General features: G+C 34.0%; 1 protein-coding gene across 1 annotated transcript in view; it reads right to left on the bottom strand.

Annotated features, from left to right (window-relative positions):
- Nucleotides 1-3528: 3528 nt before the first annotated feature.
- LOC128999084 (multiple PDZ domain protein-like) overlaps nucleotides 3529-19589 on the bottom strand; it is a 44115-nt gene continuing 28054 nt past the window's right edge. Inside the window, exons 5-10 of the mRNA XM_054425440.1 lie at nucleotides 18426-18640; nucleotides 11793-12056; nucleotides 10598-10720; nucleotides 8481-8668; nucleotides 7689-7847; nucleotides 3529-4288 (exon numbers count right to left, since the gene is read on the bottom strand). Of these exons, the coding sequence (XP_054281415.1) occupies nucleotides 4153-4288; nucleotides 7689-7847; nucleotides 8481-8668; nucleotides 10598-10720; nucleotides 11793-12056; nucleotides 18426-18640 (1085 nt within the window). The 3' untranslated portion in view covers nucleotides 3529-4152. The remainder of the gene's footprint in view (nucleotides 4289-7688; nucleotides 7848-8480; nucleotides 8669-10597; nucleotides 10721-11792; nucleotides 12057-18425; nucleotides 18641-19589) is intronic.

Here is a 19589-nt window from a genome sequence, read left to right as displayed (position 1 = left end):
CCGTATTAATATGATTTGAAAATTGTTAAAATTCAGTTTTCAAACAGTTTAAACTTGTATTCAAACCATTTTATAGTTATTATAACACGAGTTTATAATAGTTTTAATACAAGTTTGTAACAATTTTATCACAGTTTTGAGTTTTGATACAAGTATTAAATTGTTTTTAAACAAGTTTCATCTGTTTCAAAACTTATTTACCATTAATTTTTAACTCCAATTAATACAAAACTGATGCCAAGTTTCGTCGTATTGATATTAGTTTTCATACAAGTTTAAAACTTGTGTTATAACAATTTTTGGCTCATTTTTCTGCTACTTGGGAAGGGTGGGAAGTAGATAGAAAGGGAGTGGATAACCTATAGAACATGTTTTTGGCCTCAGATTTCAATTAGCTCACTTGGACTGGGAACTCGATGAAAATGTAATTTACAGAAATGTAGCTTTATATGCCTATTGGATTGGTTCTGTTATCCTGTTTCTTCCAACTTAGCCTTTAGTTCTCATTTTAAATAAGCCCGATAAGAGGGTTGAAACTTCAGGAGGAGTACAATACTTTTTTGATAAATTTATGCACTAAAATCATATTTTCTCGATATTTGCATATTTATTTTCATTCATTATCTTTATTCAATTATTTGTATACCCAGTTTCAAAAACCAATACCAATTCAATATTTACCTTGTTGTTTGATTAGCTGAGTTCTTGATATTAGTTTTAGGCCTATGTGATTTTGCCGCGTGATGCAGCATCCTCTTACTCTTTTAACTGGACACCAAACTAACTCTAAAAATATACATAAACCCTGATTTAAGTATTTATAAAAGGGTGTTTTTTTAGTATGGACCGTTTGTGCGTATACGTCCCAACGAGGCTCCTTCCCGCAATGGCAACATTTGTGAACAGAATAGCGCCTTTTGCAGCTCTGTAGCTGACGGATATGCATTACAGTGTGTTAAGAAACTTTTTTACTCTTACTCCCATGGCCATCGATACCCAAGGTGGTATTTGGCCTCACCAACTAAATGCCTGCATTGGTTCCAATCTTCAGCATCTTCCTCCATGATTCTTATCTTCCTCATATCTTTGGACACTTCATCTTTCCACCTCATTTTAGGACGCCCAGGAGGTCTTCTTCCAACAGGGTTCTCTTTCCAAACTTTCTTTATCAATGCATCATCTTCTCTCCTTAACACATGCCCGAGCCATCTTATTCGTCAACTTTTTGCTTCCGCCACAGCATCTGGTGCTTTATAAGGCTACGGTTACTATGGATGCGAATTCTGACGAAATTTTGTTCTGACGAGTACGTCCGAAAACCTCGTCCGAACAATGTGGTTACACTGCGAGCGTATTCTGATCTTCTAGCAGTCAGTACGTGTCAAAGTTGCCCAGTGAAATGGATGAACTCGATGAAGAATATTTACTTGAAAGCCCGTTATTAAAGATATTGCTATTGAATAGTGGAAAAACAGAACATGTTAACAAGATATTTGTTAGTAGAGACGAGGTTGTTCGAGCAATATCTCTGTTGTGGTAATTCATGTCCCACAAACACCTGTTCTCGTACACAATACTAATTAATTTCTCAATATCCATGGTGAAATAAGCTATAACTTGCAATTCAACGCACCAAACAGTCGCTGGTCGCACGAAATAATCAAACTTGTTTGAACCCTCAGATCGTTCTGACGATATCGTGTCCATTCTGACGTCTAATCCGCTTCCACTGTAAACATACTCATTAGACAGGGGGCGTTTGTTCGTTTGGACGACTTCGTACGAACTGATCAGAAGTAGTCAGAACAAAATTTCGTCAGAATTCGCATCCATAGTAACCGTAGCCTAAAGGTCTCTAATTCTCTGTTATGTTTGATCCTCCATTCATCATTTTCTCCTGTTGGTCCAAAAACCTTTCTTAGTACTTTATTTTCAAAGGTGACGAGTTTTTTTTCAGTACTTTTGTCCAGAGTCCATGTTTCAGAACCATAAAGCAGAATTGGACGAATCACAGTTTTGTAAATTTTTAGTTTTGTGTTGACAGAAAACAGCTTTGATGATAATAGTTTATTCAAGGCAAACATACTTCTATTGGCTGCAGAAGTATGTTTGCCTCGGAACAGGATTGAATTTAAGAAACTTTTTAAAATGATTGAATCTCCTGCTGCATGCATGATAAGGTCAGTGATGAGTTTATTTGACCACAAGAAACATATCCGATGCCGACATTCACTAGTTGACTGAAACGTGTAAGTCCTAATGCAATGAGTGAGAGCAAAGTGTGGAAATGGGTTAGGAAGTGTATAAATGGTAGTGAAAACTCCTCTGTGGTCTATGTGAGAAGTCTGCGTACCTTCCAAAATGGTAATTTTAAGAGTCCTTGGAGGCTAGCAGCCATCTTGGATAGTTTCAAACAGCTGCTGAAGAGTTATTTATAGTCCAAAAATATTTTTTCAAAGACCAAAGTGATTATAATTTAAATATCTAGTATACTGTGAGATTAGAAATGTTCTTTGCAGTTTTGAATTGTATTATTGAAATGTATCTCTATAATTGCATTAAGACCATATACTTTTGTCATATGGCAATGAATGTTCTCCAGCTGATATGTTTCTTACAGTCAAAAAAGATATCACTGACCTTATCTGGTATGCAGTAGAAGATTTAATAATTTTAAACATTTTCTAGACACACAGCAAAGTGTATATGGTAGCTAAAGAGCTTCAAATGGTGCCGTTATGCTCACAAATGATGGTAGTGAGCAGCGAGGAGCCTCGTGGCAGCGTACAGGTGAGCTAAGAAACTATATGTATATATATATATGCACAAACAGCCCTTACTTAAAAAAGTACTCTCATATTAATATCTTTACAGAACATACATAAATTGATAATTTTTTTATCAGATTTATGGGAATGTTTTGCTTGCCAATATATTCCAAGATGTTTTCTAAATGATGAGTATGGAGTGGTAGTTCTAACTTTGAAAACACTCACACAAAATAAATACAAGTCCCTAACAAGGAAATAACTGTTATTTCTCTAATGGTAGAAGATTGGATCTAGACTCAGTATATGATTGTAAGGAATTCATTTAGTTGTGTTTTTATATTTATCTATTAATTTATAAATTTTCTTTTAATTTTAAATTCAATATAAATTAAGTAATTTTGTTTTTCTTGATTTAAACACTTTTAAAACACTTTAAAGACTTAAAAGATTACCTCAAAGGTAGATTAATGTTTTATAAAAAATGTAGACATAATTTTTTATATTGAATATTGTAATCTCTTACTGTATGTTGTATAATGTCAAGTAAATGTATGAAAATATAGTCAAATAGGGGGTATAGTGACGCATAATTCTAAAGCAATGATTAGGCTACTCTGAATTGTCCTGTAATTATTGTTTATGCAAGATAAACAGTTGTCAAAGTCTATTGCAATTTGGTGTTTACGGTAATAAATTATTATAATTTTTCCAATTTACCTTTGCTTTAACACATGCTTAGGAATGAACAAATCATCGATATCAAAACATGTCAATTTTATTGAGTAAAAAGTACATTTTGTACCACATTGGAATCTGACAGTAAATGCAATTCAGTTATTCACTAAGTATTAAATATTAAATGTACATTCCCTCGCTAGTCATAATCACTACAAATATTAGTAACAACAGAATAGTTTAGTATCACAAGCTAGTACATAATACTGACAAAAATCTTTCCTACCAAGCAAACAGATTGCAGAAAAGAAGTCAGGAATAACACTGCTACTGTAAGATATACAGGTATCTTATTCGCCAATAAATATAGTAAGTCATAGTGATATAACAGCATCAAATAAATACCTTCAATTGCAGTCCAACTAGTCGGAGATATATAAAACTATACTAAAACCTTAAATGCGATTGATTCTAAAAATAAGATTTTTATCCTAAAAAGGATATTAAGACATGATTTATGTCTTTTGCAGATTTCGATAAAAACTATTTTTAAAAAGGGATCGCCCTAACTCTAATTATTATACGACGCTCGGTGTTACAGTCTAATTGGCCTTTCATTGTATAAAATGGTATACTATTTACAAAAATATTCTCTTAAAAAAATAGTCAAGTAAAATTTGATTAAAATTACAGCCGTCTTAGATTATTATATTTCTGTGCCGAGCCAAGAGACGATTTCAAGTACCACTTTTGTACCCGTCTGTTTCAACATTGACACGGCCTTGGAGTGCTCTACCTTCTCTAATGACTGTCCATCAACTGAGAGAAGACGATCTCCACATCTGTGAACAGACATAACATTTGTATAAGATAAACCTGAACTAGGGTTCTACCAGCATGACTACAGTATAATGGTTTCTTCCTAGTTACCAATTTGTAAAAACTTAGATTCATACATAAATGTTCAATATCAATACAGTAGTCTGTCGATCATCTGATACACTCGGTAATCAGACATTTCGATGAATAAATCACCAATCAAACAATTGTACCAAAACAGAAAAATTGCACCGGCAGTCTAGACGCTACATCCATCCGGTCGTAACACAAACCTCACCGTTGTTGCCTTTCACTTGTTAAAAATAAATTGTACTTTTTCGTTTCCATGTTTGTGTTCGTGTTCGTGTCCGTGACCATGTTCATGTATAATGTGTGTATTGACGACCTTCTGATGAAGTGAATTGACATCCTCTGGACGCCCGAAGATGACTTCATGAGAAGTTCAAACTAGTTGCGTCATAGCAAAAACATTTTTGGATTACAAGAAGCAGGTATTTACACCAATTTTTATATTCAACGTAATCCGGAGGCTAACAACAACAATGACATTGTACCAAACTGGAATTCAATTCATTCTGTGACAGGACTCTCTTGTATCCTTTCAATCGCTGATCCAGTCAAATACAAGTTCCTCATAAGGAATACTGAAAAGTAAGGATTATTATGTAGAAAAGTATGTTAATTTTTTTTTTAAATATTTATCAATTTAACATAAGTAACTAAATTCCATACATTTAAACTTGGGCATTTTCAGCAATGCAGGTAGGCCAAATTTAATTTAGAAAATGGATTATACTTAAGGATTAGACATACAAGATACAGCTGTATGCAAGTTAAACTAAATCTAATAGTTTTTTGTTTTAATAAATATGGTTTTTTTACTTCAATTATGCTTTAACTTGATTAATGTGAACGTCTAATAATAGTCAAAGATTACAACACAAGGTTTAATGAGGATTATCTGTAAATCAAGGTCTTCATCAAGCTTCCCTCACAAACAAGAAAGCTAGTTGAAATCTAATACCAACGTTGTGTTCCTTATTTCATTTACTACTATTCGAGATTCTTTGATAAGTCTGGTTTTAGTAGGCATACCAATCAAGTCATAATATTAGTTCAAGTCGTTGTTAAAGAAAATTGACGCTCCTACCAAGTAAGAATCAGGTTTCTGTACAGTGGACTCCCTCTTATCCGGACACCTTTTAACCGGACATCGGTTTAATCGGACTACACTCGCTGGAAATTATATCTCTTTAACCGGACAATTTTTATCAGCACGTCGGATTAACCGGACTAGATCGGCAGGAAGTCGGCGGTACTGAAACGACTGTTCTCGTGGGAAAGATTTGAGACACTAAATACGTAATAATCATTATTGGCTTATGCAGTATGGATCCAAACAGTCTGTTTTAACGAGTTTTTGGGGAAGTCGGTTTAACCGGAAAACCCGTTATCCGGACTGGCCTCGGTCCCGAGGAGTCCGGATAAGAGGGAGTCTACTGTAGTTATGTTTCTGTAGGAAGAGGTCAAATCCCTGGTAATCACTGTTGCCAGATAATAGATGAGTATGCAAAATTGATTTGTCAAGGAAAATGTGTGTTTATGCTTGGGGAATGAATAAAAGCCTGTGCATATCGAGACAAAGGGGCCAGAAAAGGGTCTTCATCAGTTTCCATATCGTGACATTTATTGAATGTAAGCTAAATTTGCTTGCTGACCGGTATGTTTCAGACTTCCTGGGCTCGCTGTAGTCCTTGGTAGTAACTTATTACTACCAAATAATATCAAAATCACACAATGTGTAATGAAGGTACTTTATGCGTTTCGTTAAAAGTAAACCACTTTTATCATGGTTATTCAAAGTATCTCAGAGTAAAATAGGTAAATCCTTTATCTTAACTGTGATTTTTCTTGACACAATCCTCGAAGTAGTAAAAGGTTTTGTTTTAATAATGTGTGGTACAGTAATAGTGACTCCACTATTATTTCGATAGTCTTTCTCGCTCAGTCATACCAAGATCCACATGCAAAATTCTCCTGCTTTGTGCAAATGAGACTTGCCCCTGGACTGATTTAAAACACCATCCGTTCATACATATATACATTATATAAGTGTCCGCTAGCACGATAACTCAAGGAAAAATTATCCGATTTGGATGCAGTTTGGGACAAACAAGTAAACATACATTTATTCTAATTAGTTTGCAAACTAGCATGATCTGTCCATGGGAACTGGATTTAATAGAGGGTTATGGGGTTAGAACATCAACCTTTGCAATTTATTTCCAAACCATATTGAGCTTGAGAAAACAAATAATTTAGTACATTGAAGCATCGTTGTTGTGCGGAGTGTGTAATGGTCACAGATAAAATTCTAAAAAATTGTAAATTCAATATGCAATTGTTTTAATATTTCAATATGCAATCAGTGATACGTAATAAGATTGATAAATGATACAGGTCCAGTTAAAAATATCTCAATACATAATAAAAGAATGGGTTAAAAAGCTAATCCCTACTAAACTAATACAGGTGCACAAAGATAGTTAAGAGATTTTATACTACAGTTTTTGTTAAAATACTATATAAATCTTTGAAATAAATCAGTTTGCAAACTATTGGACGTATTAAATAAGATATTTATTGATATCTTACCAAGACATATTGAAACTTGCTGGTTATAGATTACATTTATGCCTTAAAGAAACACAAATACAAAAAAGAGGGAACAGAGTTTCATAGCTGAAATCATTGAGACTACACAAGTGGCGACAATTAAGGAGGATGAAAATGGGTCATTATAACGCTTCTTTCACAAAACATTTACTTCATAAAGAGGGAAGATAACCAACTGGGGCTTGAGTAAATTGAAGATCCTAGAACTGTATTGTTTCAGTACGTTTGTATTTTACTTTAAAGAATTAAATTTTATACAAATCTGAAGGAAAAACCTTGAGTTTTATAATTCAAATAAATTTCATTCAATCTGTATTTGTGTTGCAACTGGAAGAAGTGTTTATTTAAAAAGGATTTATTTGGGTTTGATTAAATCTAGCCTGTTTTGTGTATGTATTTTCATGTTTTAAGTACTTAAAAGTTATCTTTACTGAAAAATAGTTTAAATAGAAGAGTATGAGTGCAGTAAATTATACAGATGAATTAAAATTTGCCTTCTTTAGTATTAAAATACTAAAATATTTCTCTTTAAAATACGTGAATTAAAATGTGTCCTCTAAAAATACGTTTAAAATATATATTTTTATATAATGTTTTAAATGTATTTCCATGATTATTCTGGCTAAACGTATATTTCTTTACTAATAAATATGTCCAAATAAAAAGTATACTCGAAATTTAATTTATATTGATTATGTGTTTAACTCTAAACTGTAGAAAAGTTACCTCAGTTTCCCATCCTTAGCAGCAGGAGAGTCCTGGACTACAAAGAGGATGTGAATATGCTGTGCCCCCCGGGTAGGGTCCTCTCCCCCCACGATGCTGAACCCCAAACTGGCCCCCGGGCTACGAAACAGGGTCACTGTCTTGGGGAATTGAAGGCACCTGTAACCAAAAGGGGCTATGAAATAGTATATTACGCTACAAGGCCAGGAAGTATTTGTTTACAATAGGAGCGTGATAGTTCCGAAGCACATAGTTTCATGCGAGTACTGTAAACACCCTCCCTGAATAAACTTAGACTGAAGAAATCACCCCATTTATAACCACCGGTCAATTTTTATTAAAAAAGAAAATAGTGAATAAGCCAGTCACAGAGTATGGTAGTGTCTAAAGTCTTTTTCTACCTTATTTTTTTGTTACAGAGATAATGTATGTGGCACAGAAGATGCTTTAGTTTACAATAAATCGTTCAGTTCAGTTTGAATTGGTTAAAAAGTCTGTATATTTAACAGAAATTAGAAATTTACATTAGCAAAATCTGTAAGAATGCTTGGTGAATTCACTATGTATCAGAAAACTTTTACTGAGCCCTTTTTGAAAAAGGATTTCTAGTTTAGAAAGATACCAAAAACCAGGTGCTTACTGTGGGGTGTGGCAAAATAGAGTTGTTAAGCAAAACATAACTTTTTTGTGTCCTGTTTTTTTAGATTAATGACCTAATATCAACACTAAAAAAACAATTGGAGCAGAATTCTATAATCATTTAACACCCAGTATTGGGACGACTTGTGTCACCTTGGTAGCTTCTGCCAGTAGAGCCAGGAAGGGATGAAGTTGAATGCTCCAAGGGAGGTTTCTGGACCCTCTACCACAGTCATCTCAACACGTGTAGTTTCCACTGTAGCCTTGAGAGTAGCAACAGCCTGTCCATGGGTTAGTCCAACCAAGCTATTGCCGTTCACACCTATTAGGATGTCTCCTTTCTGCAACACAAGTCCAAAGTTACATTGTTATTAATTGATTGAGAGACAGCTAAGGCAGTGGCGTGAATAACATCCCTGCAGCCAGAGGTCCAGGGGGCACCAAGGTCGGACTGTCACCGCTCACCGCAATCACGGCTAAAGGTGACGTTGTTTCCACAACCGCGGGAGACGATGATGATATCCTCAAGAGCGAAGAAGACATTCAAGATTTTACCGCAATTACAGAAAAAAATGTCACCGTTTACGTGACCTCAGGAGACGATGTTAATCTCTTCAAGACTAAATATCATATTTATTGTTTTGCCACAATTGCGGAAAAAGATATTGTTGTTTCCGCGACCGTGGGAGACGATAATGATGTCTACAAGACCAAAGAAGATATCCAAGATTTTGGCACTATGGTGGAAAAAAGTGACACTGTTCCCGTGGGAGACGTTGATCATGTCTACCTACATATTAAAAATTTGGCTGCGATCACGGAAAGTTATGACAATGTGTATTTTATATTTTGAATACTTCATATACTTTTTTTGTGACGGACACAAAATATATACCAAATGGTTTCAGCATAGTACTAATTCCAGTCATGGTTTCACTTAGTATTATCACTTAGCTTAAGACCATTTGTGATTGGTTGGCATTGAACCCAGACCTTCAGCACAGTAAGTATAACCACAAGACCTGTTATGCCCCTATTGCCAGGTATTTTTTTTTAGTACAGTTACTAACTATGCCATAGTTATTATTGTTTTTCAATGGAGAATATACCATTTCTATACAGGTTCTGTCTTATAACTAGGGTGAAACGAGGTTGGTATTGTTAAACAATGTTATGTGTTTAATTTCTAAGTATTGGTGACAAAATGACACCAATTTAGGTTTCCATACCCTCACAGATAGTGGATAAGAGACAAATTAAGATTTTTTTCAAAATACAATTGGATCCCTAATATACAACCTCGGAATTTCTTTCCTCGGTGTATCTGGTCACTTACTGAGATCCATACCAAAAATATTTCCCACGGCTGTACACGTAGACTCCATGATTTGAGCGTTCTCATGGTTTATCTGTTTCCTATTCATATAAATTTTTTAACGGGGTCAATAAATCAGTCGAGCTAGTGGATTTCAAAAAGAGACAACCACTAATTATAACCAATCACAAGTTGTTATTAGATAGAAATTATCGTCTGTACATATTATGTAGGCAAATACATCTTTTTTACAGGATATTGAATTTTAGCTATTCTGTAGAAACTCTTATATTTAAGAATAAAACACCAAAGAAACAGTAGGTTTTTATACATCATTTTAAAGGTTAATTACTAAAGAAGCTTATAGTAATATTTGACACTCTCTACAGTCCAGTTAATATTGAAAATAGTTGGCAAAGGTTATTGTGTTTTTCTCAAAAATTACAAATTCAAACTTCCATTGTAGAATAAGGGCTTATAAAGAGGTTTTATCTCAATGACTATGTACTATTGTTGTTGGAAACTGAACGCAGATTCTAGAAATGACAAACAATCCTAAATAAAAACAATGTTTAGTGTACTTTCGGCCATTTTATCAAAGCAAGGCTAACGTTTTTTTGAGATAGAACACAACAATAACAAAATAAAAGCGTGTTTTTTAAGTATTAACAGTTTTTACCGGGGACAATAATGTATGAGACAATTCATGTTTACTCATACTCTCATTGACAAGCTGGCTATTATTGACTTTCACTTTGGCTGTGCTATTATTAGTACCAAGGGTTAGTTTACAATACAAAAACTATAAAAAAAAAAATTTGTAAAAAAAAGTTTCAGCCAATCAATTAAAAAGATAAATGATGAATTAACATGATTAATGTACAATTATATACTATTAACTGTAGAAAAAAAGAATATAATTAAAGATATGAACAGAAAGAATGATAATATCTACCCAAATCTGCTGAGTTTTTCCTACACAGCCGTGGGGATGAATATTGGCGATGTAGATGGGAATGTCACCTTCATTGCTGCCGAGTCCCCCACCAATTCTCATTCCGAGACTTTCATTGGGCTCCTGCGAATGTATGAATATAAATATATATGATGTCAGATATCATTGGAAGGCGTATCAGATTATACACTTATTAATCACAGATGACAGATGTGCTTACATTCTGAACAAAATGATGTCCTGAGTAAGAGACTCAGGATTTAATTATTAATTAAAATTATATGATTTGAATTGAATCATGTTACTATACTTTTTTCTTACCTCATGAACAAAGAAATCATCAATAATTTAGGAAGGCCTCTTCCACCAAGCTCTGCCACAGATGTACTCCTTATGAGTTGCTCCACAGAGAAGAAAGATACAAAGGAATCACGCTTATTAGAAAAATGAGCACTTTCAGCTCTGGTATGTTGTGCTGGAGTTATACTTGTGACAAGCACGGAAGATCCCGAACGGCGAGCACTGTGAGAAAATTCGTATCAGGGTCTTCTTTCACTGTAAGCGTTGTAGTACATGAAGGCGAGAGGTGTGGTGTTGGACTTTTGCCCTAGACACCACTTAAGTGTACCATGGACGGTATCCTCTGTTCCTTGCTTCTCTGTGGTTGCTCACATTTTGAACATAAGTATTGTTAAAAAACGAGAGACAACATCTTTTTTTTATTCGTAGCGTAGGCCTACTGTAAATAATGTATTCTTGTTTAAATGTTTTGTGAGTTTTTTAAAACTGTGACGTGATATCATGAGTACAAAAACTTCAAGTTTTGTAAAAAGGATCTGATGATGGTATAACAATATACCGAAACGTTTAATCCTGTTGGAGGACCACTATAGGCAGTCTGCAGGTATTGTAACATTCTTATTATGATTTGATTTGAATGAGTGGCCTTGAAAAACAACTACAACATGAAATAAGTACTGTTATTAAATTTGGTCAGCTATAATCAAATTCTTCTCATTTGGTTGTGTTTTTACACAAAGTTATTAAAATGATAATAACAAAATTACTGAGGGTTATTTTCTTATTATGAGTATCTTACACATATTTATAAACATTGATAACTCATGTAATTAGGATTTTGTTTATCATAACTTAACCAGATAATAAGTGAAGCTTCATGGATAACAAACATTACCTTGACGATTGTGATGAACTTGTGTTGTAGTTCCTGTGAGGAGAAGTCTCTATTGAGGTTGATGGTGGCAGCATGGTGAGGGGGCATTGGGGCTGGAGGAGTGAGGGAATCACACGAGACAGACTTATGACTCAAAGGAGGGTTGGAGGAGAGGGAGGGAGAGGAATCGGAATCATGGGACTCCGGAGCAGACTTGGTGCGAGAGTGAGAGACAGGGAGAGAACTGCGCTTACGAGCCACGACCAGAGTCACCTTCTCTGAGCTCTGAAACATGTAGAGGAATCAGAAACATTACAGGAACTACAATGAGGAATCAAAAACAAAGCTTAAATTTTAATGAGAAATCAGACACAATATGGAAAAAAAATTGAAGAATCAGAAACAATATAGATTGAAAAACGGTTAAGGATAATAGGAAATCAGAAACAAGTAATATGCACAAGTCAGGAGAAACTAGAGACAATACAGAAAAAAATAAGTCAGAAGCAATGCAAATCTAAATACAAGGCAAGAGGGGTACAAGCAGATACACAAATTGTGCATAGGAGTTAAGAGGAGCCACAAATAATGTACATCAAAAGGTTTGAGACAAGAAAAACTAGAAACCATGGCTACAGATACAAAAATAGTAAAAACTTGGGGTTAGGAGACAAAATATATTGTAAAAGAATTACAAACATTAAAATGAGGAGAAATCAGGAACAAACAGATACAAAAATTACAAAAAAATTGGAGTCAAGAAAAACCAAAAATAACATATAAATGGTAACAGTTAGTAGGTATAACAAATATTGTAAAATAAATATTAAAATGTGATAGGGCTAAACAAAAGTAGCCCTGTTCTAAAAATATGTACAGTACAAAGGTTGATTAGTAGAATACTAACTAATACGGATTCAAACAAAACCACAATAAAAAAGCAGAATCTTTTCCTCTGAACTGATGAATTATATTTAACAAACAAACGGATAACTTAATTTGTTTCTAACTTAAATTTGGTGTTGTAAAAACTCTACGAAGTCAAATTAAAATAGTTGTATACAAATGAGAACCAATTCAACAGAACACAAATAAATTTATAACTTTTATTCCGTTTAATGAAATTACTTTATCAAAATAAAATAAATAACAACATTAATCTGCAAGGTTTGGCAAAGTTGAGTGCCTTATATTATATTCAGTTTGCACACATTTGGTACTGTAAATGCTTCATAAAATCCATTTAATGCCATTAGAGTTCGAGATGTCTAAAATTGTACCTAGTTAAATTTTTATTTCAACAAAAGGGGTAGTTTAAGATAATCTTGTTATCTTACGCTGTTAAAATAAGTTATCTAGTGAAAGAGCATTAGATATATTTCAGTTTGGAGTAAGGGAAAATGTAGGGGAAACAGTCAGTGAAAAAATTACTTTAGAGCCAATTGGGGCATAACCTACATGTAGTTGGAGAACTTGCCTTCACTAAAGTGAACATCATGTCTTATCTCCAATAAAAGATAAAATACCCCCGCCCCAGCAAATCTGCAGACTAAGCGAAATTCCATTTACCTGATTGGATTTTCAATTATTAAAATAACATTAGGTTTAACAAGTACCTTGGTATGCAGCTACAGGGAGGTTAATAAAAAATAAATAAATTTACAAAGTTTGATTAAAATACATCCATAAACAAGCAAACTACAACAGTTAACTTATTCTCCATAAGGATAACATGGAAATTTTAAATGATTTTTTTTTTAAGTCTCCGTAGCCAATAACCGTACAAAAACACTTCAATGTACTAAATTATTAGTTTTTTATGCCCTTTAAAATGGTTTGAAGATAAATTAGGAAATTTTATGTTTTAAGGGCCAAAATTGAGAAAAACCAAATTCCACCCCATAAACCCTCATTCCCATGATGGGTTCGTGTTCATGCTGGTTCCCAAACTGATTCAAGTTTATTTCACCTTACATCTTCAAGCTAAATTTTATCACAAAAAATACTCAAGTTATCGCGTTCATGGACATATATATATATATACCAAGTACATATTTGAATGAATAGTTTTTTCCCCTCTAGGGACATCAAAATGAAAAAGTATATATTGGTTCCGGGTCCAGGTCTTACCGTGCCACCTGCGGTAATAGCTACTTCCCAATAGGGAAATTCGCAAAAAGGCTAATGGTAAATTTCATTGAATCTAGGAGTTTATTTTTGTCAAAAGCAAAAAAAATTTGGTAAATAAATATTTTGCTCATTCTTTAAATAGATATTATTGAAAAAGAGGTTTGTATTTTAAAGCATAGGCCTACTTGACCTTTTTAACTGCAAAAATAATTTTTTTAACAAATTAGTTTTAGATAACTTTTATTTCTAAACATAAATAAATATTCTTCCACAACTTTCTTCAGAACGTTTACCTAAAATCTACAAGGTTAATTCGTAAAACAGAGTTTTTAACCATGTGGAAGGTGTTAGAAAATTATGAAGTGTTTTAATCTTAAATATTGTAGGCTACAATATAAGTGAATGTTAAGTATTTTAAGGGCTAATAATATATTATTAAGACCTGAAACCACACTGCAAAGGAGCTTATCATATAAGCTTATCAATGTCTAAGCTGATTTTAGACTTACATCACCTAACAGAATGTTAGTATTAAATACTTCTTAAAATACCGTAACTGAATAGAAAGTATAACATACTAACCAATAAATATTAACAAAACAGTGACAATTACATACAACAATTTTAAGCCATAACACAATTCTGATTCAATAATTCAACCATAGAAATTACTAATAAATTAATGACAAATGAAATATTATACTTTAATACTTTTCTTTGAAATGGCGACCATACAAAGTAGGTATTTTAAGCCAAGTATGAATGGAGATGAGTGTAAGATGAGTGGCGCGATCTTGTAGTCTTGTTAGTTACTAAGGCCGACATATTCCTTAGACACAGCTGTTAATTAATAGCCCACAGCTAATGGCGACTAAGGGACCTACAGTTTATAGTGGAATCCGAACCACTTTTTTCCTTGGTAAATACGAATTGGTCTAATTATCAGGATAGTACTGCAGATAGTCGTAGTACTCACTAGTGCGGACGTTAATCCACACCAGGGAGTATCGCATCCACAGTGCATGCCTATAAATATCCACAATTCGTGACCTCCTAGTAGCTGGATTACAGGACGACGCCACCCGTCCCTGATATGATCATTGAATTATGATGTTTGAACAATATTAGTTCAAATAAAAATATTAGTCCAGCATCTATAAGGGGTTGAGTATGCACTAAAAGTGTAACTACAGTATTGTTGATTTTTGGTTGTTGTTGGGGGCATCTTGGAGTTGACAAAAACTGATAATGTCGCCCTCCCATAGCAGGTGCCTAACTTACAGGGAGGGGCGGAAATATTGTGAAGGTGCTTTTTAGAACAATGCTCATATCTTGTACACTAGACATGATAGAAACATGCTCCAAACGGCATTGTATTACAAAATTAATCTGCTTCAAAAATTTTGCCATAAAAATCTCGTATCTATGATATTAATTGAGTTATTCAACATTTTATTTTAAAATGTGTATTAAACACTCCAAACAACGTTAAAATGCCCATTAAAAACACTTCAGACAACAAAAAGGACAGTTTGTCATTGTGCGTTGAATGTTCAAGACACTAAAATCACTTTATATGGTAATTATTATACAATATTACATGGTTAAGCAAGGTTTCTGGTGAAGCGGCACAGCGACGCGGGTGATGCCGCTGCGCGGCAGAGATCAACGTGTATTGAAAAAATAGCGTAGTGTTGAACAACTATACATATTTTCTCGTCGACTCGGGAACCTCATATTATTTTGAGGAAAGAAGGAAAGAACGTTACATGGTGTATATTTAGTGTTTAAAACCCACAATTCACATCAAACGCATTGAGTTTTATAGGTTTTTAGTTTAAAATAGACATTTTAAAATACAAATTTAATCACTCAATTATTAATATAAGTAAGGGATTTTTCTGATACTTTTATTTATAGCAGATTAAGTGTTTAATACAATGCCATTTAAAGCATGTTTCTATCAAGTCTACAACCACCAAAACCTATCGCACGAGATATGAGCAATGTTTTAGAACACGCCTCCGCGCTACTTTCCCCCCTCCCAAGTTATGCAGAGGAAAACATAGTTTTTTCTCATCTCTAAGATGCTCCCAACAACTATCAAAAGTCAAAATGTGTTACATTTTCAGTGCATACCCAAGTTTTACAAGTCTGTGTACTACACGTCGATCTCTGCCGCGCAGTGGCATCACCCGCATCGTCGTGCCGCTTCACCGGAAACCTCACATAACCTTGTGATATTGTATAATAATTACCATATAAAGTGATTTTAGTGTGTTCAACAATCAATGCACAATGACAAACAGTCCTTTTTGTTGTCTGAAGTGTTTTTATGGGCATTTTAATGTTATTTGGAGTATTTAATACACATTATAATTTAAAATGTTAAATAAGTCAACTAATATAGATACGAGATTTTTATGGCCAAATTTTTGAAGCAGATAAATTTTGTAATACAATGTCGTTTAGAGCATGTTTCTATCGTGTCTAGTTTACGAGATATGAGCATTGTTCTAGAACGCGCCTTTGCACTACTTCCCCCCTCCCCCCGAAGTTTTGTGTACCTGATGGGAGGGCGACAACATCGGTTTTTGTCATCATCAAGATGCCCTCAACAACAATCAAAAGTCTACAATAGTTACACTTTCAGTGCATACTTAACACCCTATAGATGCTGGACTATATAATGATTAAAAAAAGTAAACTAACCGACTAAACAACAGCTGTTCTGTCTTTTGTGATAATCAATAACAAAGGGGAAATAGAGTCCCCCAGAAACCATAAATCATAATGGGAGCCTGACTCAATTAGTAACTTAGGATAACTCCCTATTGTATCAGTTGTGATTGCAAATACAGAGTTAAACTCATACATGCAATAGCTATTGATATATGTTCTAGTGGAGGTTAGAGGCTTATGGTAGCAAGTAAGAAAGAAATTATGAATGTAAAACTTTATAGAATTGTTTTTAAGTTTGTAAGTCTTATCAAATCAAATTACAGAGATCCACTGGATTGCGACAAAAGAAGCTCGAGTTGGCAGCCCTGCTTCCTCTACTACATTACATTAATTAATTTATTGTGGGTAAGATTTAATACATCTTTCTCTAAAATGCAACCCATGTTACAAATTTTAAAAATTAATGCACATAGTTGGAGAAATAAGTATTATAATATTGAACTGTAAGGTTTACATATCCTGTGTTTGATTTATTAGGTACTAAGGATCTTACCCCAAAAACTAAGTTGCAAACAGTCCTTGGAATAACATGAATAATTTACTTTTAATCTTTTTTACAATACATCGGTACCTACTCCTGGAACTTGAGAAAACATAATGATGAGTCGTATTTACAATAAATCCCCAATCCTAAACAGTTGTAGACAACAATGCTAAAGCTAAAATATGTATTAGCTGACCGGTATAAATGAAGTAAAGGAAGCAAAGCTGCCAACCTTTGAGCTTGTTTTGTCCCTAAACAGTAAATCTCTGTACTTGAAATTTGGGTTGGCTAAAAAAATCCTGTTGTATAACATTTCAACCTTTGTTAGTTTATAAGCATTCATTCCTTAAAAGTAGGTTTGTGATTTAGGATTTCACAAAATTAAAACTTGCTATACTGGGGTGTTTTAAGGGTATTTAAGCACTTTTCACAGTTAAACAGCAGACTTTAAAAAATACAGTTTTCACCGATAACATAGAGGGAGACTCTTGATGGCACTAAACAGACATATCATCTGTGAACTTTTCTGAGCCTAAGGATGTATTATTTTGAGTTCTAAGTATTCTTACGAGGACTGTATCACCTCCTATCATAACTAGGGCCTTACCCATAAAAATTCCCAATTATTGCAAATATGTAAATGATACGTGGGTAACTGTGTTTCACAAGTTGGCGGCTCAGTAAGTAGTACAACAAACTAGGAAGGCATCAATGGGATTATGGTGATAATACGGGGACTATGTGATTCAAAACCCACCACTTAGCTCAATACAATTTAATTAGATTTGTATTAGGTGAACAGTACTAACATAGATAAAATATACTCCCTTAGTAGATTTCTCATCCTTATGGAACAGCTGAAGACAATTTTATTGTTAGTTCTGTACGGTTTATGTAGAGGTCGTGTTTTGTTTACAATTTTGTTTCCCGTTATTTCAGTCATTTAAAACCTAGTTTAACCAAATAAAACTATATAATCATAAACAATAACTTGTCCCCTAGTTAAATAACCAAACAGTAAAGCACAAATCAAGAAATTAACCCTAAAACAATAAAAACAAAATCTCGTAGACACTAGCACCCAGTGTCACCGTACATGAACTAGACACGAAAAACATGCTTCAAAATTTACAATGAGAAGAGTCTACTTGTGTTGCTTAGTCTATGGTACTAAATTTATATCCACTATATCCTTGACCAGGTGACTTGAGCTAGTAACCTTGCTAATATAAAACTAACCTAAGTCTAACCTCTTAATAAACTTGTTTACACTTATTTCACAAAGAGATCATATTTACCTGAAGCAATGTTGAGACTTGCTGGAGTTGGCTGTTGGCGACGTCTTCTTCGTTGACATAGAGAATGCGGTCGTAGGGGCACAACAGGTTGGTGAGAGCGGCAGGACTGCCGGGTACGATCTCTGTGATGTAGATGCCGCTCTCCATCCATGAACCGCTCAAACGGATACCTAGGGCCTGCTGTGACTCACGTTCTATGGTCACAGTCACGGTCACTGAAAATAGCATAGCACATGTTGACTATTATCAAAATAAGGTTCAAGAATATATTAGCTTTCTATGATATAATTTTTTTGTGATCATAAAGCAGTAAAAAATATACGTTTTGCAAATATCCATAGTTTTTCTTTACATATATAATTTGTCCCACCTTTAAATCCTAGGATGCTAGTTCTAGCTCAGAACTGTTTTACACATTACTTCAAGCTAGTCCTAGAGGGTTGCGGCATTGTCACATGGATAAAATCCATTGGTGATTGACGGGATTTGAACCCGGGACCTTGGGTAACGAAGCCCCACGCTCTACTACTAGACCAGCTCGGTCCCCCAAGTACCATGAATAGTAATAACAAGAAAAATTTAAATAAATTATATTTTAAAAAATACTATATAAAGTTACTACCGGTACACATTATTATTTACATAATAGATTTTAGATATAAAATCTAAACTTTGATGGTAAATTAATTATAAAATTATAATAGAATAGAATTGTAGAAAATGATTCAATATGTTCAATAGAGCTCACAATTAGTAGCCTAACAATTTTCTCTTTGGACTTACAGGAAATTTCATCGAGGAACATAAACTATCAGATCATATTTGTTTTTCAAATTCTAATTATTATTATTTATTATATAGTATTTATGATATGTTTTTCAAGTAAAACACAGTCAAAAACATAAAAAAAAAAAAAAAAACTAAATCAAGTTCATTAAAAACTACGATTTGACTTTCGGGGTCCCTCAATCACGGTCGAACAAACCGTCATCACACTAACTCTGTCACCCATACACGGTCAAACTGACCAGTCCTTTATGCGAACATACAAGACACTAAATCTAGGAAAAGGGCGAGTGTGGGAAATCATTAATGTTGTTCCTAGAAAGATATGCACGAGGTACGGTGGCGGTGAACACTGCCGAGGCCCGTTAAATACAAGTT

The sequence above is a fragment of the Macrosteles quadrilineatus genome, unplaced genomic scaffold (genome assembly GCF_028750875.1).
Source record: "Macrosteles quadrilineatus isolate MER2022 unplaced genomic scaffold, UCM_ALF_1.0 Scaffold_7__1_contigs__length_78375512, whole genome shotgun sequence".
NCBI classification, from domain to species: Eukaryota; Metazoa; Arthropoda; class Insecta; order Hemiptera; family Cicadellidae; genus Macrosteles; species Macrosteles quadrilineatus.
This window is presented reverse-complemented; position numbering and strand designations above follow the sequence as displayed.